We start from the raw sequence: 15,006 nt of genomic DNA on the forward strand, positions 1-15,006 counted from the left end.
TGAGGTGGGAGGATACCTTGAGCCCAGAAGGTTGAGACTGCAGTTAGCTATGATCCCATCACTGCACTCCAGCTTGAGTGACAGAGTGAGACCCTGTCTCTAAAAACATAAAAACAGAAATCTAATCCAGACTAGCCATTATATTGCTATGAGAGCTGTGATATGTGACTGGATGTATGTATGTGTTAGGGAACTGAGTAGTGGAAAACAACCACAGGTATTACCTGGAAGACATGAAAACCATATGTGTTTCACCTTATGTACAATTGCAGTACTATACAAGATAAGTGTTAATCAATAAACAAAATGCTAAGTCTTGAACTTGTATAGAGTTATAGGCAGTTAATCTGAGATTACTCCAGAGAAAAGTATCAACTTCTGAGTGTGCTGCAGTCTGAAATGCTTAATGTCCTGGGACATACATGTTTCAAATTTTAAACATTTATGAAGATTATTAAGTACTATAAAATGAAATCAAATACAGATGTGACATTAGGCTAATTGATTTCTTATTTAAAAATTAAAGAGAGAATCCCTTGGCTATTAGAAGTCATTAGATTATCTAACTTAGTGCAGTGAGGGTTATAATAATGTTGAATGACTGATACTATACTGTTAATTGAGTTTTGGAATTGGATGAGCGTATTTATTTTCTGGTTTAATTGTCAAACTGCATGACTGATTTGACAACCCTCCTTCTCCACCCTCTTTAAAAGCACTTTGTTAACCAAGTTAGCAAGAATGAATTTTGGGCAACTGTTTTTTGCCCCACTTCAGTAATCCTTGTTCTGATTGGGCAACCTTCATGCCAGAGTCTCAGAGAGAAATGTTTAAATTGAAGTTCAGGGAAATAATCTGGTCTCACCCATATATTTTTTTTCTTGGCATGTTACATCTTTGTCAGTTATGCCTCATCTCTCTGCTACTCTTCTGTGTAAGAAAATAAACATTATAACAATATACAATAGGTGGATATTTTCCATCTTGTTTAATTTGCTTAACCCAAAATTCCTGGTTCTGCAAAGTGTGCAGTTACTATAGTTGGGTGATGGCAAGGTTGACTTGGAAAGTCTGCTTTTCAAGGAAAGAATGATGTTCTCAATTTGGTGAAACTTTGGTGAGGGAGAGGTGAAGACTATTCAACATAGCAGAGGAAAAAAACCACATAGACATTTGTACTAGTAGGTAGCTTGGAAGAATAGGAATTTAGGTCAGAGATGTAAAATTTGATCTGAATCTCTTTTGGAATTAGTTATATTGATCTCAGAGGGCAAGTTATTTTACCTGTTGGTATTTCAGTTTTTTTAAATTACTCAAATGGTAATACTATCTGTTACACAGGGCATGTAATTTGAGCTTAAAAGAAAGTAACATATATGAAAGCACTTTTAAAAATAGTTTAAATCAACAAAAATTCCTATTCGTTTAGGAGTATTTCATAATGATGTAACTTCTAGTTCTTTTTTTGATGAGGTTTTTTTTAAAAAAATAAAGAGGGGGTTAAAAGCATATCATGAATGAAAGTTTTTTGATTAACAACTGTGTGTTTAGCAAATAAATTGTTAAATAGTGTAAGCAGTGATATTTCTTTCGTCTCTGTGTTGGTTTGTGGTTTGAATATGTATTTTTCTTGTTTAAGGTGGGATCTCATCGTGTCCGCATGTCAAGGGGATTTGAAGCCAATGCACCTGCTTTTGACAGGTAAGACAGTTTTTCCATAGTGCTTTAAATTTTGATATTGATAAGCAGTGGGACTACTTAAATTTACTGATTTATTTCAAACCTTTTTGCTCTTAAGTAAAATTCCTTCTGACTCCTAATTCAATTGAAAGACAATGACACCTAGTGTTATGACTTCTGGGTGGCAGTGCTGGAAGTGTGGGTCTTGATCTCTTGGCCTTAAAACTTCTTCTGTGGGCGCATTGTCCAGTATAGCAACCACTAGCCACATGTAGCTGCTGAGCACTTGAAATGTGACTGGTCCCGGTTGAGATGTGCTGCAAGTATAAAATGCACACTAGATTTCAAAGACTGCCTTAAAAAATAAAAAAGAATGTAAGGTATCTCATTAGTACAATCATGTTTGTTATACTCAGAGTATTGGTTCTACCCTCACATGTCAAAATCTGTGCATACTCAAGTCCCACAATCAGCCCTGCGGAACTCATGCTTATGAAAACTCATCATTCATATTCATGGGTTTTGCATGCCAGGAATACTGTAGTTTTGATTCTTGTTTGTTTGAAAAAAAACCATATATCAGTGGACCTGCACAGTTCAAACCTGTGTTGTTCAAAGGTTAACTGTAGTTGTTTTATATTGATTATGTGTTGAAATGATATTTTAGACATGTTGAGTTAAAGAAAATATAATTTCATGTTTATAAATGTACTTTCTTGAAATTTTAACATTATAGGCGTGGCTTATGTTATATTTCCTTTGTGTGGCATTGTTCTACATAGCTTCTGGAATGGTTAGAAGCTGGAAAGAAAAAAGACTCACATTTGGGAGCCATTTTTCTGAAGACCGGCTAGTGAGGAGGTCCCTCTGAATACTCACAGAGCTTGTGATGTCCTCACATGTGAGCTGCAGCCCTTTGCCGTCTGACCTAACCACCTTCCCAGCCAAGCTCATGGCTGGTATCTGTCTTTGGTGCTAGCCTCACAGAGTGGGCAGAAGCTGGATGCCTCCACAGTTCTGGCCGGGGTGGGAGTCTCAGTACCCATAGCTTAGAGAGGAAATTGCATTCATGAGTTTCTGTAAATTCAGCTTTGAGACCATGTACAATGAATTTGCACCCAGTTTTCCAATTCTGTGTTTATAATACTGCCATATAAATTCTATTTAATAATGGATTCTTGTTTATTGAAAAAAATAGGCTTCTTATTTGACATGTGCTTATTTCCTTTCTTTTTTAAATAGACATTTTAGAACACTTAAGAACTTATATGGTAAACAAATAATAGTAAATTTGCTCGGATCTAAGGAAGGTGAACATATGCTAAGTAAGGCTTTCCAGGTAAGTATGGTCATTTCTTACTTCATTCTGGCCCATGGACACCTAGAATGGTGTTAAAAAATAAGATAATAAAGCAGTCAAATTCTTCCAGGAAGTAAATTATTTCCAAGAAAAAGATTGGGTACTTGTTGGAAATTTTATCTCTTTGGGTCTATTAGGAAACAATTTAGGCTAATGTTGCTGAAATTGAGATTCTAAAAAGCTTTCAAGGCAAATGACACTGTTTTCTAATCTGTTTTTTTATTTTGTAGAAAAACAGAAAGATACCCTCCTTGCCAAAAATATTTATCCCTCACTAGTAGAGAAATAGCAGTTTCCTTCTTTATCTGTTCGTTGCTTTGCCTGCTTCCTAGAACGGTAGTCATTGTTTTTAACCTATGAAATTGTGAATAATACATTTATTTACATGCAACACTATACCTTCTTGTATTGATGAGAGAAAACTTGAGAATTTCATGTCAAAAAGAACCCAAAAATTGCCTGACTTCTAAAGAAAAAATATTTTAATAAGCACTTACTGAATTAATAATTAATATATATTATGGTGTTACATAAGATTATAACCTTAAGATCATTGGAAAACATTTTCTAAAGTTCAATCTCCTAAGTCCAGAATATGCTAGTTGCATAGCTATTTTTTAACCTTATAAAATAGTTACTGTTAATAAACAGATTATACTTTAAAGAGTAACATGGTAAACTTAAAAAATACTTGTCTATATTGAATCAAGTTATAAAATATGACTTTCAGTCTTTGATAGGCTTTGTCTTAAATAAGATAACTTTGAGATTCTATAATAGTATAAGATGTTATTAAATTTGTGTTGTAAAAATAAAATGCTGACAATTGGAAATAATTTTTTATTTCCTAAACCAGATGAGAATATTATTTAGGTACCCGGATGTTAATTATGTCACCTAATCTTTCAGGGATAGTATATGAGACTTTAGGAAAAAGATGTCATTAGTTATCCTCAAGCGATTTTCCATTTTACTGCCAATGTCAGTGAAGTGTGGGATTAGTGAAATCTCAAGGAACCGTGCTGGGTTTTAATTTTAAATGTAAGGTTTTATTTGTAATGCTATATTGATAAAATCTTATTTAGTTAACATTTAGATGAATATTTGCCTTTTTACTTTCAGAGTCATTTGAAAGCTTCTGAACATGCTGCTGATATCCAGATGGTGAATTTTGACTATCATCAAATGGTTAAAGGAGGAAAGGCAGAAAAATTACACAGTGTTCTTAAACCTCAAGTCCAGAAGTTTCTAGATTATGGATTTTTTTATTTCAATGGAAGTGAAGTTCAAAGGTTTGACTGCTCTGTTTCTCTGTTCTTTGAATTGGAGCATTGCTATAGTTAAAAATTATTCTTAATGTTGAACTCTTTAATTTTCTTTTTAAAATTAAAATTTATAATAAAATAAAATACTATATTTTTTTTTTTTTTTTTTTTTGGAGATAGGGCCTCACTTTGTTGCTAAGGCGGGTGTGCAGTGGCATAGTCTCAGCTCCCTGCAGGCTCTGCCTTCTGGTTTCAGGAGATCCTCTCACCTCAACCTCCTGAGTAGCTAGGACTACAGGTGTGTGCCACCATACCTGGGTTTTTTTTTTTTTTTTTTTTTTTTTGGTAGAGACTGGGTCGGGGGATCTCCCTATATTGCCCAGGCTGGTCTCAAAGTCTTGGGCTTAAGCAATCCACCTGCCTCAGCCTCCCAAAGTGCTAGGATTTCAGGCGGGAAATATGTCGCCCATCCTATACTTGATTTTAAACTTGTTTTTCTTCCTTTCTTTAGAATTCACCAAATAATAATGAGAGGTTACATTAGTGACACATTTTATGGAGCAGGCAGTGTACTTAAGTCTTGACATGTATCAATAACAAATACAGGGATAGGTTCTATTATTATGCCCATTTTTATCTGCTGCAAGTCTCATAATTAACAAGTGTTAGAACTGGGATTCGTCTGGCTCCATACTTCATGCTGTTATATATGAAACTGTTTTGCTTCTCTTTTAAAACTTACATTTTAATATTTCTTGATGTCAGTAAAAACTATTAAATCCAAACAAGTAAAAGACATTGTTTACTATCTGTTTTAGTATACTTTAAATATTCAGTTTTTGCATGTGAAATGGAGAAGAAAAGTAAATGTTTAAAGAATTAAGTAAAAAAAAGAGTTAAGTTCAGAACAGAATACAGGTTAAGGGAAAAGTCATTGCACAAAGCTCAAATTTTTTATTTTTCAATTTGTATTTTATTTAGCATTAATGCTGTAGACACAGTCATTAGAGATAACAGATCTTAAGTTTTTTTAAAAAAAATGTGTTCCATAAATATTTTTCTTTTGTGTGCAAAGAACTGTGAGAGCATAAACCTGAATGGATCTTTAGCTTCTAAGCCCAATTAAAAATAAGTATGTGATAGATACGTAATGAAGAATATGTGACAAAATATTAACAGCTGTTAAATTTAAATGGCGGGCATATGGATGTTCACAATCTATTTCTTAATTTTTTTTGTATATTTGGATATTTGAAAACTGTAATAAAAGTTGGAGAGGGAAGGTGGGTGCTACTTTTTAATTACCTTGATTATTCATAGTTTGTTTTAGCTTTATTTTTATTCCAAACTAGATATTTGACCTTATTGGTTACAGATGCCAGAGTGGTACAGTTCGAACAAACTGCTTGGATTGTCTTGATAGAACAAATAGTGTGCAGGCATTTCTTGGCTTAGAGGTAAAAAAATAAATTAAAATGTTTGTGCCTTGTATCATATACCTCTTTAAGTGCTTTTGTAATACTTATGTTTCTTATTATTTTTCAGAATATATATATAATGTTATGCTTCATTTTTTATTTCTAGTCTCTGTCTCTTTTTTTGGCCAAATTTTCTTTTGATTTAAATATTTCCTTTACCTGATCTTCATATTCTCTTTAGGTAGCTGTGTAGCTACTCTTGTTGTGCCTTAATTCTCCCGTTTTAAAATCTGCTATTTATACTATTTTAACAATTTTTTTCCCTGTCTTTTGGAGGAAATATGTATGTGTGGGGCAGAAGGGGGGTTTATGTGTGTATTTGGCCTTTTATTCTCTGTGTTGTCTTTTAAAAATCTATTTTAGGATAAGATGGGTCTATTTTCACATATACAATTCTATAGGACTATATTTTTGACAATTTGTAACCCAATCCAGTTTGGTTGGTGTTTTCAAATTAGTAGCTATAAAAAAACAGGATCAGATGAAAATGCCGTAGTGAGAATGAAAACGAATGCGATTCTACTTCTCTGATAAGGTCGTTGTTTACAAGATTTTTTTTTTTCTTTACTACTTATCCATCAGATTCAGCCTAATGTAAACATAGTCTCAACTATTTGACAAACTATAGCAATGCTGAGCTTTCTAAGTCTTCCCTATTCTGCAAGTTAGGGTTAGGAGGCGGTGGCTAAACTTCATTTAGTTCCATCAGAACTTAACATAGTTCTCAAATGCTATTAAAAAAACAAAACAAAAAACAGCAATAGGAGGTCACATGTTCTTATTTCCTCTATTTAATTATCTTAAATTTGACCTGAATGTTGATTAATTAGTTACTTTGCAGCCGAGGTTCTGTCTCAAAAATGGAAGTACAGTGTATAAAATTCTCTACTACAGAATGTATTTTTCATGTAACTAAACTTTACTGTTTGGATTTTTTGAAATATATTATTGAGGTTTACTTGTAATTTATTTAGAAAATATGACAGAAACAAGAAAATGAAAGCAAGCATGTTGGTCATTTAGGTAAGAGTTTATCACATGACTTGGATTTGTTTCAAGTTCTGGTTTTAAGTGGCTGAATAAATGTACATGGATTCTGATAATAAGCTTATTGAAATACTTGGGCCTTTTCATCAAAATTATAACAGGTTATTTTTCAGGATCTGGCTTAGCTGATTCTCCACTGTTGATAGTTAGGAATTAGAAAACTCCCTAGGATAGCAATGGGTTGACTGGTTACAAAGTTTGCCACTAAGATAGGCAAAGCCAAACTAGCAGAGGAGTAAGATCAGCTTTGCCCAGTTCCTTGAAGAGAGAAAGATTTAAATGATACAGGAGGCCCTGGGGCTCATTTTGTTTTATTCTCCATGCTGGCAAAGAACAGCTGTAGTGTAAGTCTCTAGGTAATTACATGAACCCAGTTTAAGGTTTTTTTATATTATTTGGTTCTTCTATATGGATCATAACCATACTTATATAAGATAAAATAAAACATACATAAAAATGCAAGACATAGAATATGACTAGATTCCAAATAAACAGACTGGATAAAGATTGAACTTTGACTTTCAGCTTTGACTCTGTCAGATTTCAAGGCTGGAATTCATGCATATTAAGATCAATAATTTTTAAAAACACTTTTATTGTTTTATGTGATAAGGACTTGTGGAAGCCCAGAGGTGCTTGAATTCCTTGCATGCTATTTCCCCTAGTTCTTCCATATGGAAGAACTGTATTACTATATAAATTACTATATTACTGATACAGATTTTATGCATAAAAAGCTGTCATGACTTTAGTCAGAGATTTTACTTATTTTCTTTATTTTGTGACAGTTGAAGAGCAACTCCTTTTTTTTCATATGTTTTTGCCTTAATTACTTAAACTTGTAACACCAGTCCAAAAATTATAGAGACCTAGTTATTTATATTTAGGCAAACTAAACATTTTTCTCAATTCTAATGCAGGCTGTTGATTAATTCTTGTAGGTGGGCAAGATAAACAACTCTGATTTATAGGGATACTTTAATAAGTTTTATCATTCAACCAGAAAGAAGTCCTTATCAATACTTGTAGTTTTCATTGATACAGCATTTATTTTAAAAATCGAAATGATGAACTAACACAACTTAGTAAAGTGTAATGCTTTCAGAATTCAGTCCCAAATAGTGCTATAATGATAAATTTTGGTTTGATTCTGGTGGTTCTTAAAAGCCATATTACAATTAATTTATTAATGTACTTATAAAAATGTCTCTTTTGCTGTTTTAGATGCTAGCTAAACAGTTGGAAGCTCTTGGTTTAGCTGAAAAGCCTCAGTTGGTGACTCGCTTTCAAGAAGTTTTTCGGTCAATGTGGTCTGTGAACGGTGATTCAATCAGTAAGATATATGCAGGAACTGGAGCTCTTGAAGGGAAAGCAAAGGTAGATCTAGATCTATCATTATAGAATATCCTCTTTTTTCTCTCTTCATCAAACTTTTAAAAGGCCTTTTAAAAATTAATAGATGGTTTAAATTAATAGATGTTTTAGAATGCTGTTTAATGTGCTTTTATGCCTTCTTTGATACCTCCTTTCACAGTAGATACTAGTGAATAAATGGAAGATAGATATTTCCCTAAGTTTGGGAAGTATGTATATATGACATATCTAGTCATTTAGTGATAATCCACTATATTTCTCTTTTTTTCATGATTTTTCCCTTGTATATATGTTTTACTTTTCGTATTGTTTGTTTTGATTACAAATATGATTTTTTTTTTGAGACAGAGTCTTGCTTTGTCACCCAAGCTGGAGTGCAGTGGCGCGATCTCGGCTCACTGAAATTTCCACCTCCCAGGTTCAAGCAATTTTCCTGCTGCAGCCTCCCAAGTAGTTGGATTACAGATACAGTTTTTAAAACCATAGACCTCTTAATAAAGGGTTCTCTCTTATTTGGCTTTGTGTTCCCTGCACTTGAGACAGTGCCTACTGTTAATAGATGTATGATGTATGCCACTTGGACAAATAAGTCAATCAACAGTTTATGCAGTGCTTACTATGAACCCAACATTAAGGCATAGTTTGTCTTTACTTATCTTACCTTGGGAAAGTGGCTATCAAGATGTGCCAAAGAAGTGTGAATATGGGCTGGATTCGGTGCCTGTAATCCCAGCACTGTGGGAGGCCGAGGCAGGTGGATCACTTGCACCCAGGAGTTCTAGACTAGCCTGGCCAACATAGTGAAACCCCATCTCTACTGAAAATTGAAAATACTAGCTGGGTGTGGTGGCGCACAACTGAAATCTCAGCTATTCCGGAGTTTGAGGCATGAGACTTGCTTGAACCCAGGAGGCAGAGGTTGCAGTGAACCAAGATCATGCTGCTGTACTCCAGCCTGGGTGATGGAGGGAGACTGTCTAAAAAAAAAAAAAAAAAAAGAATGGACTTAATTATAATTGTCTGTTTCATCATTACTTCTTATTTCCTAGTATTATCTACAGACTACCTTCTTCTCAAATATTTGGCCCTTATTGAGGGAGTTTGGAACAATACTTGAGATAGTTTTCATTATTTTATCTACTTAAATATTGTTTAACTTTTTTAGGATCCTGGTCTTACTTGAATTTTTCAACTTTCTTTTTTTTTTTTTTTTTTTTTTTTGAGACGGAGTTTCGCTCTTGTTACCCAGGCTGGAGTGCAATGGTGCGATCTCGGCTCACCGCAAACTCCGCCTCCTGGGTTCAGGCAATTCTCCTGCCTCAGCCTCCTGAGTAGCTGGGATTACAGGCACGCGCCACCACACCCAGCTAGTTTTTTGTATTTTTAGTAGAGACGGGGTTTCACCATGTTGACCAGGATGGTCTTGATCTCTCGACCTCGTGATCCACCCACCTCGGCCTCCCAAAGTGCTGGGATTACAGGCTTGAGCCACCGCGCCCGGCCTATCAACTTTCTAAATCTCCACAACTCCTCAGATTATTTCAAGAATAGAAATGAGAACATTTATCAATTTTATAGTTCTCATTCAGCTTCTTCCATATAGCAACTGAAATTCCTTAAAGACCATTCATGATCTCTAAGTCTTCTTTTAATTTCCAAATCTTCCTCTTCTGTGTGTCATAATATGCCATGCCTCTGTCCAGAGGTATTAGCCTTACCTGCAAAGTTTCTTTTGTTCAACTCATAGAAATAATTTGTATTGACTTTTACAAATATTTACTTCTTAAATGGTCCCTATTTTTATAAACCTGAAATTGTTAAACTTTGATTTATTGCTTTTAAATTAAGAACATAATTCTTGCTATTAAAAGCTGATTCTCAAACTATTGCTTAAAATATTCTTTTATATTCTTCTACCTTTTTATTTCTGCAGTGACTACAATATATGTACAGAGGTTACATATATTTTCAGTGCTCTTTTATCTTTAACATAATATATAAAATTTTATACATTAAATATACTAGTCTGAATTGAACTAAAATCTAACATCTGAACTGCTCTTTCTTTTCCTTTCTCTGGGTTCCTTATTATTGCCTGATAATGTGAATGGTGAGTGTCTTTTCAAATAATGTTATTTGCATATGTTATTATGTAGAAAGAAATAACATTTAATGCCAAACATTAATTGCTTATTAAATATATAGTGGCATCATTTAACAGCATTGAAGATAGCTGGTTCTTCATTTAGTGGAATATAAGAAAATTGGCTCTTTATTCTTAAAAGAAGCCTCAAGTTACTGTTATTTCTTTAAAAAAAAAATTACATATTGCAAACTAAAGTTATTTTCTAAAAGGTACGTTTTTTTCTTTGTTTTGACAATCATCAAAATCCATAAGGTCAAAATAAATCACTATGGTACCTAACATGCATAAGTAAAATAAATATTCATTAAAAGTTATAATCAACTCTAACTATGGGAATAAGTTTATTAGTTTATGATGTATTTTTGCATAGGCAATAAAATGACTCAAAATATACAAACTGTAGTTTATATGTAATATTTGTTTATGAACTGTACTTGTAAATTTCTTTTGAGAAGTAGACCTTCATTCTTAGATTTAGTTTTAATTTTAACTAGTGTAAGCTATTTGGGAGCAATTTCCATTTTCTTTTTCTACTCCCAAAGTATTTTGAAATTTTTCTAGGGGCATTTAAGCTCATCTTTTATTATTATTTTATTATTATTTTATTATTTTTTTATCTCCCATTTCACCCTACCAATTTTATCCCCAGGTTTACAAATTACCTTTTAAGAAGGAATTTTCTTGTTTTAAATAAGTTCACTTCAGTTTATTTCCTTTGTAAAAAGCAATTTTAAACATTTGTTGCTCTAGATGTCATTACTGGATGTGGTTGTAGCACTAAGCTTTTTCACTTCTTTATGCAGACCTTTAATCTAAAAGAAGAAAGGAAGCAGTGACACGTTGGAGGCATTTTAATTGTCATGATTATATATTCAAAATAGAACGATTAGATCCTTTTTTATACTAAAATCATATAAAACTGATTTAAAATTTCAAAATACCTACTGAGTAAAATCAGTAATATTTAAAATGAAAATGTATGCTCCTTTTTTTCTTAACAGGCTGGAAAGTTAAAAGATGGTGCTCGTTCTGTTACCAGAACAATTCAGAATAACTTCTTTGACAGCTCTAAGCAAGAGGCCATTGATGTTTTGCTACTGGGAAATACTCTGAATAGTGATTTAGCTGACAAAGCTCGAGCACTTTTAACTACTGGAAGTTTGCGTGGTATGTGCACTTTATATTTTATATACTTTGTTATTTATATTCCTAAAAGTCCAAGAGGTAAATGTCAACTTATTTACACAAACAATTTTTAGTTGTTTAAAATAGTTTTGAAGGGATTTCTATAAAGGTGATTTTTGAAAATTACAGTCTCCAAAGGAAGTTTGTCTGTTTTAAAATGTTGGTACAATCAGTGGTGTTACTAAGCTGTAAATTGAGGCCCATGCATGGTTTCTTCTATAGATTATGATTGAGGGGGTAAATAATTTAAGCATTGTTAACTTTGTACAAGGCAGTATTTCATAGAATATTCAGCTAGTACTTTTAATAGAGGATTTAATAATTAATTATATAGAAAAATGCTTTACTGGAAAAAGTAATGCCTATATTGGTTATTTTTTTAATCACCACCCCAAAAGTTTCTGCAATTTGGTCTTAGCTTTTGATTGCTATTGTTTGAATAAGCATTAAATCATAATAATTTAAAGTAGTGCTATTTATTGGGTACTAACTGCTATTACCAGTTTTAATATTAGAAATAAATATATGGCCTTCATTGTAGGTTTTCACCTTCCATTGTGTCTTTTATTAAAATCAAAAGAAAGCTTCTGTCAGTGAGCACATAAAAGTAGCATGGTGGGAAAACTCAACATTCATTGAGAAATTAATAGATTAGACTTGCTTATTCTTTCTCTAAAATGTATTGAGGTATAATTGACCAAATAAATTAGACTTTCTTAATTGTACTTTTTTCCATTGTAACTTTTTAGCACTCTGAAAAAATATTTTTTCTGTTAGCGCTAAACCAAACTGTTTAATGTTCCCTGTTCAAGTGGGAGAAAATTGTTTCTGCATCAAGTAATGTATTCTTGGGTAATTACTTGGTCAAATAGGTTATGGATTCTTTCAGAATTCTGCATGGTACCTAAAGGTAGTTAATTATAGACAGCTCCTCAGGGATCTGTAAGTGGGCTGAGGAACTTCAGCCTACTAAATCTCCAAAAAATATCTGATCTCAGCTAATACTTTCAACTTCAGGCTTTTTCCTGGCTTCCAAAAGTAGAGACTTGACTCGTTTGTGTTTTGTCACCTCTTTCCACCTGTGCCTACTTTGATGTGGAGGCATTAATAAGCAACGACTGAAAGTAAATGGTTGGAGGAAAGAAGAGAAGAAGCAAGGGACCTATGTAATCCCCAAACTAAAGCATCAGTGTTTTTAGTTTCTTGCACATTTTACTATATGTAAAATAATACCTTTTTTAAAAAGTACATTCAGTTCTGCTGCAACGCTTGTTCTGAGAATAGGAATTTGTTCCAATATAATTGATTTATTAGGGAACTATTTGAGCATAAGGCCAATTTCGCATGAGCTTATGTGTGATTTTGCTGGCAAGCAACACTAGGTAAATGCAGAAAAGTGCACCCAGAAGAACTAAGCTGGCTAGAAAACATACAACACACATACACATATGCACACACAACTCAAACATCTTCCCCTGCCTCAGTTCAATATGTGTGTCATGAGCCATATCCACCCACATCTGTTGTTTCAACTTTCCATCTGATTTCTGATATCCCTTTTTCCATTATTCACATTACAAGCTGCACCATGTCAATGCCCATTTCTACAAGCCAACTTCATTCAAGATGAACTGCCTTATTAATGGTTATATTCATTCATTTTATAACCATTTAACATGTGTAATATGCTACTGTTTTTATGAGGTTCCTATCTTTTTTGCTGTGTCACTGTTGACGTTTTTGAATGTGGTACCCCACCCTATTTTTTCCCATAAGCCCTGTGGCTATGGGAATTTGCACAATTGGCATAGCATAGTGATGTTTTTAGAATGCATTTGTCTTGTTATAGCTGAACTGATTGTACCTATCAACTGCTAAGTCCCAGAAAGAATACTAAAAGATGTATATTAGGGCAATATCTTCCGTATCTTTAACATCTTCTTAGATTTTCATATTCATATTCATAATCTCACACGTGTGCACATGCATGCATAACATACACACAGGAACAGCCAGAAGAGCAGGCAGGCTTAGGAGCTTCTGATTGTGTAATGGTGGACATCACTGAGTCACTGTAGGATTTTTCTTAGATGCAGAAGGTTTGTATCAGTCATTATCATTTATTTGTAACCTTTGGTGTTCTATAGGCATCAGAAAAATAAGTTATCAGATTGACTTAAAATAAAAAAGTGAGGTCATCTCAAAATGTTTGTCACTATACATTTTAACTGTAACTTGTTTTTACTAATGATTCTTTGTTTTCTTCTTGATGCATCCATAGTTTCTGAACAGACATTACAGTCAGGTACAGTATAGAAAATCAATCTATAAATAAAAGCAATTTTTTCTTAATTTTTCTGAAGTTGATATTGTAAACAAATAAAGCCATATAATTGGAAACTTTCTTATTTTGCCATCAGATTCTAACAGGATAAATTGATATCTTGTTTTAATCTGAGAAGAGAATTTCAAGCTTGAGAAAATTAAATATTTCATTCTGGAGAAAATGTACAGTCCTCTTTGTCTTCCTGTAGCAATTGCTTAATTCCAATTAAAGATAATTCAGCTAGTTTTAATTTCACTCTTACATTTCATTGAACAAACATTATTAGTGTTATGCCTTACTCTTTTTTTTTTTTTTTTTTTTTTGAGATGGAGTCTTGCTCCATTGCCAGGCTGGAGTGCAGTGACTTTGTGCCACCACGCCCAGCTAATTTTTGTATTTTTAGTAGAGACAGGGTTTCACTGTATTGGCCAGGATGATGTTGATCTCTTGACCTCGTGATCTGCCCACCTCGGCCTCCCAAAGTGCTGGGATTACAAACGTGAGCCACTGAGCCTGGCCAGTGTTATACCTTACTCTTAATAGGCTAATGGAAAAAAAATCCAGATGTAACTACTTTGGATTAATTTCTGAGTGCCATCTGTGATATTTATGACTACTCAACAGCATTTCTCACACTTAATATTTAAGAAGGTAATGTCTCATTTCCTTATTGTGAGTGAAATAGTTTAAAAATTACAGACTTGCACTAAAATATGATCTGAAATCTTTTAATTTTAAAAAGTGCCAAGATTCCTAACAAATAATAGTTAAGTGTGTAAGACCTAAAGATTATTTTTTTTCTTTCCTGTCTGTTTTTATAAATCTCATGTCTTCATTCTCTGGGCGAGGATTATGATCTTGTCTTTAAACATGAATCTGTGGCAAAAGGAATGAAACTTAACTCTTGCCAGATATTTAGTTGAAAAGGATTTGCTATCACTTAAGAATTGTTTGGCAGGCCGGGCGCGGTGGCTCAAGCCTGTAATCCCAGCACTTTGGGAGGCTGAGGCGGGTGGATCACGAGGTCAAGAGATCGAGACCATCCTGGTCAACATGGTGAAACCCCGTCTCTACTAAAAATACAAAAAAATTAGCTGGGCATGGTGGCGCGTGCCTGTAATCCCAGCTACTCAGGAGGCTGAGGC

At 33.5% G+C, this 15,006-nt stretch overlaps 1 protein-coding gene across 20 annotated transcripts in view; it reads left to right on the forward strand.

Annotated features, from left to right (window-relative positions):
• SYNJ1 (synaptojanin 1) overlaps positions 1–15,006 on the forward strand; it is an 88,743-nt gene that overhangs the window by 32,421 nt on the left and 41,316 nt on the right. For 12 of the 20 annotated variants that reach the window (XM_074389332.1, XM_074389335.1, XM_074389334.1 and 9 more), the window contains 7 exons: positions 1,640–1,701; positions 2,923–3,019; positions 4,163–4,332; positions 5,681–5,762; positions 8,055–8,207; positions 11,352–11,517; positions 13,817–13,840. In XM_074389332.1, coding sequence (XP_074245433.1) covers positions 1,640–1,701; positions 2,923–3,019; positions 4,163–4,332; positions 5,681–5,762; positions 8,055–8,207; positions 11,352–11,517; positions 13,817–13,840 — 754 coding nt within the window. The remainder of the gene's footprint in view (positions 1–1,639; positions 1,702–2,922; positions 3,020–4,162; positions 4,333–5,680; positions 5,763–8,054; positions 8,208–11,351; positions 11,518–13,816; positions 13,841–15,006) is intronic. The other 8 variants (XM_003927661.3, XM_003927662.3, XM_074389347.1 and 5 more) reach the window with 2 other exon arrangements.

This window comes from Saimiri boliviensis, chromosome 18, assembly GCF_048565385.1.
Source record: "Saimiri boliviensis isolate mSaiBol1 chromosome 18, mSaiBol1.pri, whole genome shotgun sequence".
NCBI lineage: Eukaryota > Metazoa > Chordata > Mammalia > Primates > Cebidae > Saimiri > Saimiri boliviensis.